The 13,410-nt window shown below is 40.3% G+C and overlaps 1 protein-coding gene across 1 annotated transcript in view; it reads left to right on the top strand.

Annotated features, from left to right (window-relative positions):
• Window positions 1-350: 350 nt before the first annotated feature.
• The window catches only part of Smp_063090 (aconitate hydratase), a gene marked incomplete at its 3' end in the record, with an annotated part of 31,492 nt that continues 18,432 nt past the window's right edge, over window positions 351-13,410 (top strand). Inside the window, exons 1-6 of the mRNA XM_018798332.1 lie at window positions 351-393; window positions 4,027-4,138; window positions 4,184-4,260; window positions 4,324-4,331; window positions 4,419-4,690; window positions 6,365-6,589. Coding sequence (XP_018653284.1) covers window positions 4,064-4,138; window positions 4,184-4,260; window positions 4,324-4,331; window positions 4,419-4,690; window positions 6,365-6,589 — 657 coding nt within the window. The 5' untranslated portion in view covers window positions 351-393; window positions 4,027-4,063. The remainder of the gene's footprint in view (window positions 394-4,026; window positions 4,139-4,183; window positions 4,261-4,323; window positions 4,332-4,418; window positions 4,691-6,364; window positions 6,590-13,410) is intronic.

Raw genomic sequence — 13,410 nt, 5'->3', positions numbered from 1 at the left:
GCGTGAGCAAGTTCGAACCAAACAAGGCGGAGAGCGAAACAAGAAGTGAAACTGATACAGTTAAACAAATACAGTAAAACAATCTCTGGTACAATTGGTTACAATAATAATAATTGTTTCCGTTATTCCAATCGTGTTCTTATCGAGACTGGCCGGTCACTACAAGTCTTTATGATTTTTACCAATAACGACTAAATATTTTCTGTTGATTCATTCAGAGAAAGACAAGATCTTGAAATAAGTTCAAACCTCAGAGTGTGTGGTACGTTGTCTGGTTTTCGATCTTAAAACAGGATTTGTTGTCATTTTGGTCTTTTGTTTGTACCGAGCACTGACTAACCTTGAAGGCCGCAGTTTTCGGCTCTAGTCTCGGTACACTTTCGTTTTCCTGATGTATGTTTGTTACTTCGTTATCATTCTTATTTAGAGTTGAAATTCTTTGCCGACAATCATCTCTTACAAGTTTGCAAATTTTTTTCATCTGGAATTATGTTTTATCTCGCTTCTATCATTCGCAGCAGGACTTGTGACAAGTGAATCACTTTGTGAGGGTTAAGTATTTTGATTATCGTAAGTGGCTATAACAGCATTATTAAACAATTATGCCTTAAAGATAAAAACCTGAAACACACTTCGAAGCTAGCAATCTGCCACATTTACGCCAATTAATCTTCACAGTGTGTTTCTGTGGAGAGTTAGTCTATGTTCGAAAGCATTTACCACTTGGGTCGATACCATTCATTCTGGTAGGACACCACAGAGTTAGCCATTCGACGGGAAGAACATAATCCTTACTTGCATTTATCCGATGGTTGACCCTAAACTTATATGTATTGACCTTGGACTTGATTGGCTTCTATTGAAGCAAATAATGTGATCTACCAAAACCCAGGTAATTATTGGAGACACTAAATGTCGATATGGGATCACCTAGGGCTCTACAACGGGATAGAAACAGTAGCTTTAGGCGTTTCATTTTCACCATGACTGCTAAGTTTCATCTCCTCAGACAGCCTCCTTATCTCCGATGTGCCCCCAAATGCCCTGGTACGGCCGAGAGTGGGGAGAGTCCGCTCTCCCTCTCCAAATGCTCTCACATGGCCAGCGAATATATAGCCTCTGTCAGGGAAGTCCTACTCACTGCCTTCTCGTGGCATTACTGTTGTTTACGAAATTGAGAGGACGAAAAGCCAATGTCCGGTGCTTTAACCGGGTTGGTGGACAAGGCGAGTCCACTTAGGGGAGTTGGAAAACCCTGATTCCAAACCAATGGTGCACATGGGCTCCAGTATCCTGAGGGAACAAATGGCGTACGAATCAATCGTTGATCACCGGCTACCATGGGACTGCATCTCCTTACGATGCTCCACTACCTTGTGGATCAGATCTTTCGGTCAAAGGCTCCGAGTGTGGCCCGCTAAGAAAACCACCTGCTTCAGTTCGGGCACCTGGGCAGTATCACAGCCCTCACACAAATCGAATGAGATTTGTATGACGCATATGTATCTGGTGCTTCCTTGTACCAATATTTACGTGTTTAAATAATAAATAATAATATCTCCGATGTAGCACAACCCAAAATATCAGGTGTTGTTGTAAGAATAAGGCTTTTTATAGATACAGTATACTATCCTAAACACATCGTAATCGAAATCCAGTGGTCTTGAGTGCTGTTAGAGGTATGAGGGTGGTTATCACTTCCCTGTTGCCCGCACTGTGGAAAGGTTCTTCTAGAGGTACCTGAAAAAGGAATTGGGTTAGAGTTGGTCTTAGTGACCTGAGGACGTGACTGCAGTTCCAAGAGGCAAATACTTGAGGTCTGCCACACATTGCCTTTTTGTGGGTAATTTTTGCGTTGTCTCCGTACTTGTTGAGACCTTACCACCGGAGGCGGATATCCGTGGGATAAGGTGAAGTTTTCCTTTTTTTTAGGGCCGACCTTTTCTAACCCTACTCTTTATACAGTTAGCAGTACGACTTCACCCTCGGATCTTGGATTTTATGCTTTTAGTCTTACCATCCTTCAACCGATCTGCCTGGCATGGTAGGACCTTGGGGAAAGACTGTTCCAACTAGTATAGCTCAACTGGTTCATCACGATAGGCAAGTTCAACCACCACGTTAAGGTAGCTGCAACCGTCGGGGTTTCGAAATCCTCTAATAGGTGATACATTCTGGTCCTCGACGGTCTTAAAAGTCATAGGTTACGGGTATCCTCAAGTCCTTTTGCTTTAGAACTTTCGACAGTGAAATCGGCGAGACTATAATTTATGGACGAGCCAATCAGAAGCGTTTGAGGGATTTTAAGGTCACAGCGCCAATTTCAGTGCCTGATGCTCATGTACGATCGGTTTACAGAGAATTTTAGAGAAGACTTGATAATTGAGGGGCCACAACAAATGAGACTACTAAGAACTTCCTTTATTTGTGATTGTGGTAATTAAGTGACTTGTAGACGTTGTGCAGGCTACCATGATGTTGTCCTTCGATGTAATATACGATGAAGACGTTTGCTAGAATAGGAAGCTTTATCGCTCGATCCAGATTGAAAATATTGAATATTATAATAATTTCCGCGAACTGTATAATAGAAGCACCAGTAACATTGGCGGCAAAAATCTCAGATGTTACCGAAGCTTCGGCTGTTCAGTGGTATGAGTGTTGTGGGGACATACCCATAATAAAAATCATAAACTTACACAACCGGAGTACACGTAAATAATAATGAAGCTATGTGGTCGAGGCTGAGAGGATTTTTGTGAAATTATCATGGCTCCAAAGATCAACTATTATGGAGCCGTATGGATGACTTCCTCTACCTTATGCATTACGATTTTAAAACCTTTGAACGTTTTCGTAACCTTGACAAGTTTTTGGACCATATAAAAGAAGTATATCCACTTTAATTATTTGGTTTTGTATAATATATTTTTACTCTATGCTGACTGTTTACTGATTGGATAGCATTTCTCAAGGTCACTTGAGATTCGCTCAAAGGTCGTCCATAAATTATGGTCTCGCCGTGAAATCGTATCAACCGTGTAGGTATCTTGTTATCTGCAATGCAGCATCGAAACCTTTTTGGGACATAAAGCATCCTCTCCAATAAAGTGTTGGAATCTATTTTTTTGGAGTATGGTAGGCCTTTGGCCGCGCCAAATATCCACCGGTTTTTAGTTTATGAACATGTATCAAATAAATTATTGCCCTACTTCGTATGTTGAAGACATCCATCACAGTTCTTTTTCCAAAATCGTTCACTTCATGGTTTTATTTAAGGGCATATATGTAATTTCAGGGCTGTATTAGAGATCAAGTATGTGGTTTTGCGTAAAATAAATACAGGCTCATTCACTGGCCTTTAGTACACATTTCTAGGTTGCACAGACTGAAGCGTATTTTCAGTTCGGTGTTTACGTATCATGTCCTAGTGATGAAGATGAAAGAGTCATCGGAAGGTAATTCGAACCATTCTTAAGTATTGCTGGTTGATTGCTCCAAACACTTAGATTATCCATGAGGAAAGTTCATTGATAATTCTTCGTAGTTGAGTTGTTTCGTTTGCCTTTGTGAAACCTGCACTTTAAACTCTCATTGTGACAAGAAAATTGATGTTTAAAGGGTTTCATTTCAATATGGAGCAACTCAAAGCCACAAAGTTCAATTGCATCTCGACCTTCATGAGTATCTATTGCTAAAAGGATAGTGTAAATCAAAAGTCATAGACTCAAACAGCTGTCTGAATGTATCTAATTTTCCAACCACACCAACCCCGGAGTCCAGAATATTTATTTTGGCTGTGTAGATCACTCCCTTGTTCACTTTCTGCACGATTGTTTACTAACTTTAAAATACGCTTTACTAATTAATCTGTTGGTGTATCGTGCCCCTATTTTTTATCGTTCAATCCTACTGTATATAGTTTGGGATCATATATTGTTACCTGTCTTCTCTAACTTGACTGCTTTCGTTTCTGTTCTATAATCAATATTGAATATTAAAGTTCTTATTTTATTGATATTACAGCTATTCGACAAGAGAAAATATCGTGGTTTATTTTATCATGACGTTCGTCAATCTGCTGTTGAAGAATACAGGCAGGGTTAATTTTGTTCGATTTTCTCCCATAAGTCGTTCAGTAATTATTCTTTCATACTTTTAATCCATTTTATTCATCATCAAGGTGGCACTTAGTAAATTTGAAGACAAGACCCTAGATTATGATAAACTGGAACACAATCTAAATATAGTGAAAAAACGGTAATGAGTTATACGATTTCTGATGTTATTTATAGACTTGGACATCCGTTAACACTTGCCGAGAAAGTTCTGTATTCTCATCTCGATAATCCAAAAACTTCAGTAATCACTTGTTTTTCAAAAGATTTCTCCATATCACTTTTAGAATATTGAAAGAGGTAAAAGCTATCTCATGCTTAGACCCGATCGTGTTGCAATGCAAGATGCTACAGCACAGATGGCTCTATTACAATTTATTAGCAGTGGTCTTCCACGTGTCGCCGTACCCTCAACTGTCCACTGTGACCATCTTATTGAGGCTAAAGATGGTGCAGGAACAGATCTTAATCGTGCAAATGATACCAACAAGGAAGTTTACGAATTTCTTGCATCTGCATCTGCTAAATATGGTATTGGATTTTGGAAGCCTGGATCAGGAATAATTCACCAAGTAATTGTTATTTAATGTCTTTCTCTAAATTATTATTCTCTTGTATTGTTCGTTCGTCGAATAAACTCTAGGTATTGTGTGATAAAATCGATGGGCAGTTACAGGATGTATAGAAAACATTGAATGCCTCATAATTAAGCCATCCAACTTACAAAATTCAACATTAAATTGTTCACTACATTTAATTATCATTCGCAAAGACTTTTGAAAGTTACGACTATTATCCAAGAGTTAGTGATATATACAAATGGAAATTATCGAGCAATAAATGATTGCACTTGAAAGTTTTAGATTCGGGTTAACAGATACTATAGTGAAGATTCAGAAATCTCTCCATTTACATTAATTCATGCATTCATCTCAACATTTATAACTCAATATTCTAATAATCTGAGCTTCTTTCTCCAACTAAGGTTTATTCTCAATAATGTTGAAGGGCAGTTTTTTTCTGAAGATGATATTATTTCCAGTTGTATAGTTTACTGAATATGTCGAGCTCATTATCAATCATTTGTAAAATATTCATAATTTTTCTAACAATAAAAATAGGTTTTAATCAGAGTGCATGTAGGTGTTCTGTAGATGAGATTACCACTTTGGAATCTTTTGACATAAACTGAATTCAATTATCCGTTTCTTGTTTTATTTATACTTGTTAGTTTGACTATACTCGCCCTCAAATGCCCTGGTATGGCCGATAGTGGAAATACTCTCGCATGGCCACGCATATACAATCACTCCCAGGGAAGTCCTACTCACTGCCTTCTCGAACCACGGGCGTTGTTTTCGAAATTGAGAGAACGAAAAGTAAATATCCGGTGCTTTAACCGAGTTGGTGGATATTGAGGATCCGCCTAGGGGAGTTGGAAAACCCTGATTCCAAACCAATGGTGCACATAGGCTCCAGGATCGTGAGAGAGCAAACGATGTGTGAACCAATCGTTGGTCATCGGCTACTATGGAACTGCATCTCCTGAAGTTGCTCCACTGTCTTGTGGATCAAACCTTTAGGTCAAAGACTCCAGGTGTAACCTCCTAAAAGGACCACCTGTTTTGGTTTGGGCACCTGGACAGTATTACAACCCACCCACAAATCAAGTGACTTGTGTGGCACATATGTATTTGGTGCCTCCTTGTACCAATACTTATGTTCAAATAAATAAATACCCACAAAGTTAATCATATAGAGATTATACTTTGTAAATTTACTGAAATAAAATAGCGCTAACCATTAAATTACAGACTTCGAATTCAACATAAATGCAGTCTTACATAAAACCTGTAAGCCCTCAATTTCATCCTATGAAGAATATTACACATCATACTGTTAAATTCTAGTTTAATTTATGATGTTTTGCTTCATCCCATGGTTTATATTTTGATCGAAATTTGATCAGTCTTGGCTACCACAAGTTAGTGGCTAAGTGAATAACATGTTGGCATTTGAATCGAACGGTATTGGGTCTGAATCCTGGAGAAAACATCAACTCTGCTTCGGCAGGTACGTCGAGCTGGCGAGTCCCAAATGGGACAAAACACACATCCTGAATTTCACCGCTAGTCATATTTCATCTATTCTATATTATACCATTGTAGTGTTGTAATAAAGTACGAAGAAAAACAACTATCCGACACTTTCTTTAAATAATTATTTATCTGACATCTTTCCTACAGATTGTTTTAGAGAACTACGCATTTCCTGGTGCATTAATCATTGGCACCGATAGTCATACACCTAATGGTGGCGGACTTGGTGGTTTATGTATTGGTGTTGGTGGTGCAGATGCTGTAGATGTAATGGCTAATTTACCATGGGAGTTGAAAGCCCCATTAGTAATTGGCGTAAATCTAACAGGTAAATTATCTGGTTGGACAAGTCCAAAAGATATCATACTAAAGGTACGATCCTTATATATTTTTTAAGATTGCTTTTGTGTAAATTAGTTTTACATGTAATATTTTGTGCTAAAATGTAGCCTACTAGGTGCTGTAAAACATGGAAATAATTCCCAAACTCAATCTTCTTTACTGCTAAGACTACAGTGCAAGGAAGGGAACACGAAGAGCAAGGGCTTAACAAATAATTATATTAGACTGGAGGTATTTGTGAAGATCGTTGAATTTTCGTGGTTTAAATCACGAACTAATCATTGTTAGATCACCATTAGAAATTTGGAAGTACACGCACGAGACCGAAGGTTCTGGGTTCAAATTCCGTGAGCGGAATCGTGGATGTACACTACCAAGGTGTCCTATGCTAGGACAAAATGGTCGTCCAGTGCTTCCAGGTTTTCAATGGTGGTCTAACTAAGATCACTTGGTGGTATAAGCTATGAGAATAATTGTATATTTGAAAGGATGAGATATCCCGGTTGTGAATTAGATAAATTGCAAATATATACAGATCACTAATCCATTAATTCAAATCTTTTACATTTAAAACCACAGTGCAAAGAAACTATGGAAAAAAGTGGTATTCAGGCAAATATCAAAAGTGAGATTCTAAAGAACAACAGTTTAAAAAATGACAAGTTCCAACAGTCTCAAAGTTAGGTAGATAATAATTATATTGAATGGATCAGCATTGATCTTGACCAGTTTCTTATCGTTTTAAAAGAATTAACGGTATATTCTGCTCGGACAGTGCCAACAAGATAATCTTAATTAGATGAGATGGCACAAAACTAGTCGTAATGGTATAAATATAGTCGTTATTTATTTTCCCCCAGATTATGAGTTACAATAATATGTCAATGTTAATTTTACGAATTCATTACTTCTTTTCAAAATTCATGATATCTTTAGTTTTTTAATATCATTGGTATTGTGGTGTGAGCTACTGATATCAACATAAGTAGTATATATGGTGAGTAAGGAATAGAATATCTGACAGCAGAAGATTGAGAAGATCAAGAAGAGAAGAACAGAAATAAAAAGCAATTTGTGTGAAAATCCAGGAACAATGAAGCCTGAGGCAATTGAAGAACATTTTGCAAATAGTGTATCATAGCATGGTTTTTGTATTTTACCAAGTAACGTTGTAATTTGTGCTAAATACATAGTTGGTTGTCCTCACCTGTGTTCTCATTCACAACATTTGGTGTCGCTGCCTCCAAGGATGAAGATCCCATGGCCGAAGGAATTTGAGGACGGAGATGTGATGAGCTTCTTGAAGGAGTTCGAAGCCGTGGCGGAGCTGGTGGGAGTGAAGGAGCCGAAGGCGAAGACGGTGGTGCTGGGGACGCTGCTGAGAGGCAGAGCGAAAGTTGTATATGACAGCCTGGACGGTGCGGGCGGTAAGACGACATGGGAGGCAGTCACGGAGAGGTTGATCGTGGAGTTCGATAGCCCAGTGGACAGAGAAGAAGCACTGCAGAAGTTCCGAGTGGCGAAGTTGCCGATCGATGGTGATCCGCTGGTGCTGGCCGTCGAGCTTACCAAGTTGCTGCGTCGCGCGCTGCCAAATCTGGATGAGGAGTCGGAGGCACAGTTGTTGGCGTCGCAGTTTATCGAGAGCGTGCCAGTTGCCGTTTCCCAGCAGCTGAGACTGGTACACGCCGCGCAACCTATGGATATCAGTGAGCTTGCAAAGGTGACGCGGCAGTTGATGACACGAACAGTAGCTCCGGTCGCGTGCGAAAGTCAGGAGATAAGCAGCATTGAGAAGAAGATTGAAGAACTGCAGCACGAGATTGCGGCATTACGAGTGATTCGTAAAAGGAATGATAAGTGTTTCGCATGTGGAGGGACAGGACACTGGAAGATAAACTGTCCAACACGACGAAAACGGAGATATTTTAGACGTTACGTGTTTCCTTCTTACTCTAGGGATCTGGGGGTTGTTGCATTAGTAGATAGAGGGTCAGTCTATGCAAGAGTGAACGTAAATGAACTAGATTTAGTGTGCCTAATCGATACAGGGGCAGCAGTTTCGTTAATAGGTAAAGAGCAATGTAAGAGATTCAAGCCGTGTAAAGTCGCAGTTCACACTATAGGAGGGCATATGTTAGAGGTATTAGGCGTGTCTAACAGTATCGTAAAAGTGGATGGTTCGGCGATAAGTTTCCCGTTCGTGGTGACCGCAAACCTGTCGAGACCAATATTAGGAGCAGATTTCCTAAGAGAAGTAAAAGCCATAGTTGACCTAAGAAGCGGTAAGGTGGTCACGAAGTACGGTTCATTCCCAATACATGAAAGTAGCGAGGTGGCTGAGGTTAGAGTGGCAACAGCCGTTCCGACGAAGAAACCAAACATCACCGAGTTGTGCAAAAAGTATGCGAAGCTGTTCACTGGAGAAGGAGAACCGTACGGATTTTGCGACAAAGTAAAGCACGAAATCCCGATAAAGAACGATGGAGGAAGTATATTCACAACACGTCGTGTCCCTGTGCACTTAGAGGCTGAAGTAAATCGACAGGTCCAAGAGATGCTGAAAGAAGGAATAATTGAGGAGGCGGACAGCCCATATAGCTCACCGGTACTCTTGGTAAAGAAACCGAATGGGAAATATAGATTTTGTGTTGATTTTAGAGAACTGAATAATATAACAGAACTAAAGCCGTGTGCAATGCCAACAGTAGTGGAAACATTAGATCGGCTGCAGAATGCCACAGTGTTTACAGTGTTGGATTTGCGGTCAGGTTATTGGCAGCTGCCTATAAAAGAGAGCGATCGAAGCAAAACAGCATTTACCATACGTGATAAACAATATCAATTTAGACGAATGCCGTTTGGATTGGCGGGTGCACCATTTACGTTCAGAAGATTAATGTCGCTACTGCTCAGGGATCTAGATAATGTCGAAGTGTATGGCGACGATGTAGTTGTATACAGCCAGACAGAAACAGATCATGTCAAGCATGTGGAAGCGGTCTTAAAGCGAATTGAAGAATTCGGACTTCGAATTAATAAGGACAAGTCACAGATGGCTAAAAGTAGCATCACGTTGTTGGGGCATAAAGTGGGAAATGGAGAAATAAAACCACTGCCGGAGAAAATTCTGACTATAAAGAACGTTGCAGTACCGAATTCGAAAGGGAAATTGAGACAGTTCCTGGGAAGGGCGGCGTTCTACAGTCGGTTCATCAAGAATTTCAACGAAATAGCAGCACCCCTTTATAAGTTGTTGAGTAACACTAAATTTTCGTGGACTGAAACCGCCCAACAAACGTTTAATCAAATCAAAAACGTGCTGGACGACCGCCAGATGACGCTAAGACTGCCCGAACTGGAGAAACCGTTTACAGTGACAACAGACGCAAGTGACCATGGTATAGGTGCCGTTTTAAGTCAGTCTAATAGAGTGGTGGAATACGCAAGTCGCGTTCTCACGCCTGCGGAACAGAAGTATTCAACGATCGAAAAGGAGTGTTTAGCGATTGTGTGGGCAGTAGACAAGTGGAGACCATATCTGTTAGGTAGACGATTTCACATCGAGACTGACCATAAACCTCTGCAGTGGCTACAAACAGCACGAGACCCACGTGGAAAGTTGGCGCGATGGATGATACGTCTGCAGGAGTATGACTTCAGTATCGGGCATGTTCCAGGGAAGGAAAATGTAATGGCGGACTACCTGTCAAGACCAGACATGGAAGCCGAGCTTCCATTGACAGCATACGCAGTGAACAGTATAGAGGGAGACCCACTAGAACTCGTCCGGCAACAGAAATCTGATCCTAAACTTCGAGAGGTAATCAGAGTGATAAGAGAGGAGGCAGATGTTGACAAACGAGCAATGGACAAGGAGGTAATAATGTTGCTTCGTCAAAAGGAAAGACTGAAAGTGAACACATATGGAGCTCTGGTCTGGCAGGATGATGACAAAAATTGGGTGGCTGTGATCCCGAAAGACTGGCGGCGTAAGATGATACACGAATGCCATCAGGTAGCGCACACAGGTATCGCAAGAACGACAGATTTACTACGGCAAAGTGCATACTGGCCAGGCATGAGAGACGATGTGGCCCAATATGTGTTGACGTGCCAGCAGTGCCAATTAATGAAAAGCGATAGATACATGCAACCGCCATTGCAGTCGGTCCCAGTAACCGCAGTCGGTGATCTATGGTCGGTAGATGTGATGGGACCATTTCCACAGACGGATAGCGGCAACCGATACTTACTAGTAATGACGGAGCATGCTACACGATGGGTGGACGCTGTACCGATTGCCGACCAGCGGGCGAAAACAGTGACCGAAGTAATAATCCGGCACATTGTAGCGGGTCATGGAGTACCGAAGATGATACTAACCGACCAGGGTCCCTGTTTTGAAAGTGACGAGTTTAAGGCCCGTTTAAAGCAGTTCGGCATCAAGAGGATACGAACTACACCGTATCACCCTCAGACGAACGGGCTTACGGAAAGAAACAACCGGACATTAAAGGAATGGTTAGCATCTAAAGGAGGGAATTGGGAGAAAGAGTTACCACTAATTTTGCTGGCGCATCGTGCCTCCATCCAAGGAACAACCAAGAAATCACCTTTCCTACTTATGTATGGTAGACAGCCACGACTTCCAATGCATAGTAAAACGTGGCCACAGCAGCAGAAGTGGACAGCAACAAGATTAAGGAAAGAGAGGACGGAGGCAATAAAGAACGTGAAAAAGAAACAAATATCAGACATCAAGAAGGCGGAACAGCAGAGAAGAGCGTGGAAGCCTTTTAGAGTGGGGGACCTGGTAAAGTGTAGAGAACGGAGAGCTAACACTGAAGGAGGACCAGGGTCAGGAAAGCTGATCCCGAAATGGGAGGGACCGTATATTATCACGGAGAGACGCGGCCCAGTTTACACGATCCGGAGAGAAGACAAGCAGAAGCGTGTAAATGCCAGTCAACTACAGAGATGGTTTCAAGAACATCATGAGCACGAGTCACGAACAGCACCAAAGGAGACAATGGTACGCCGATCAGAAAGATTGCGAGAACAGCTTATTAAAAGGGGGGACGAGTGTGGTGTGAGCTACTGATATCAACATAAGTAGTATATATGGTGAGTAAGGAATAGAATATCTGACAGCAGAAGATTGAGAAGATCAAGAAGAGAAGAACAGAAATAAAAAGCAATTTGTGTGAAAATCCAGGAACAATGAAGCCTGAGGCAATTGAAGAACATTTTGCAAATAGTGTATCATAGCATGGTTTTTGTATTTTACCAAGTAACGTTGTAATTTGTGCTAAATACATAGTTGGTTGTCCTCACCTGTGTTCTCATTCACAACACTATTACTAATGTTGTCGTATGTGCCACTTATGTTGATCGGCGTAAATAGTGCATAGCAGCAATCAGAAGTGGAATGACTGTCAGCAGAACATTGAAATGAGGAGAAAAGGAAGGAAATGGGAAAAGAATGGAAACAACAACTGAATTAAATAAATAGTGGTATCTGTAAAGGACGACGCAAAGAAGCTGTACAAATGATATATTTAATGCATGATTTTCACATTTTACTAAGCCACTGCACAAAACAAATTGGTTTTTCCCATCTGAGTTCTCGTTCACTACACTACTATCTAGTAGGATTGGTTTCATCAGCAATGACAGTCTATTAAATAATGCATCTCTCGATATTCATTATTGTTGTGATTTAACTATCTACCTGATTAGTTGGACCCAATGCATGACAGTGGATCACAAATTCAAGTCGTAAATTTTCGGTGTGGTGAATCAAAACAAAAGCAAACTCATGAAAAGACCCTTAACCACTAGTTCAATTTTCGCTAACCAAATATTCAAAATAAGTTAATCTATGGGCAATACTCCATCATTGCCAAGTGTAAATAAGTTTATTGACAGCTTGATCACTTCTCTTGTCTTGATAGTTTTGACAGTCCTGTTAGTTTGACAGATAATAAAATGTCAATATGGACACAGCCTATTTAATTTCAGTTTAATTAAGCCTTTTATGCACGAGGCTACGATATCCAGTTATCTGCCAATAAGTAAACATCCTATACAGGAGTCCAGTTTTGAGCCATACAACCGGTACTCCACTACAAATGTCTTCAAATTACTTCTCTCATAGTTAAGCCTCCAAGTGAACAATGAAGTTGTAGGCTATGGAGAATTAGAAAAAGAGGATTCTGAGAACCTTCATAGACTGGGGTGTAAGAGCCTTGACTATTCACCCGCTACCTCATAGTGTCTACCCGGTAAAATAGAAGTAGCTTAGATGAAAACTAAGTGTATCCTGACCAGAGTATAATAGCAGTTCACAAATTCAGTAACCAGTGGTCTAAGCCGTGGAGATCCACGCCTCCCAACTTAGGTTCACAAACAATAATCATAGATATTTCAAGCCCATATTTTAATTCAGTAGTACAAATACTATTGATGATGAAAGCATTTTATTATCTAGTAACTTTTTTACTTTGTTGTTTCTTTCTCACCCTCTCTTTTATTTTTCCACTGTTGTTATTCCTTTCACTCTACTTTCACCATTATTGATTTCCTTTTTTTATTATGTCATTTGCCCCAGATCCTGTGTAAGTATTTTCAATCTCTCTACACTTCACACAATTGGTAGTTTGTAGCCAACTATTTGAAATTTATATTCTTATTTGTTTTCGGATGAGACAGCTGGTTATACTGTGATAATGTTTACTGAGATTTACTTTAATCTTTGTTTCTATCGCTCAGGATATAAATCTTCTATTGATTAGAAAGTATTATTACACTTACTGTAATACGTTTCTACTATTGTAACTGGTTATAGT

Source organism: Schistosoma mansoni, chromosome 6 (assembly GCF_000237925.1).
Source record: "Schistosoma mansoni strain Puerto Rico chromosome 6, complete genome".
NCBI classification, from domain to species: Eukaryota; Metazoa; Platyhelminthes; class Trematoda; order Strigeidida; family Schistosomatidae; genus Schistosoma; species Schistosoma mansoni.
The sequence above is the reverse complement of the archived record's forward strand: the minus strand, read 5'-3'. Positions and strand labels throughout refer to the sequence as shown.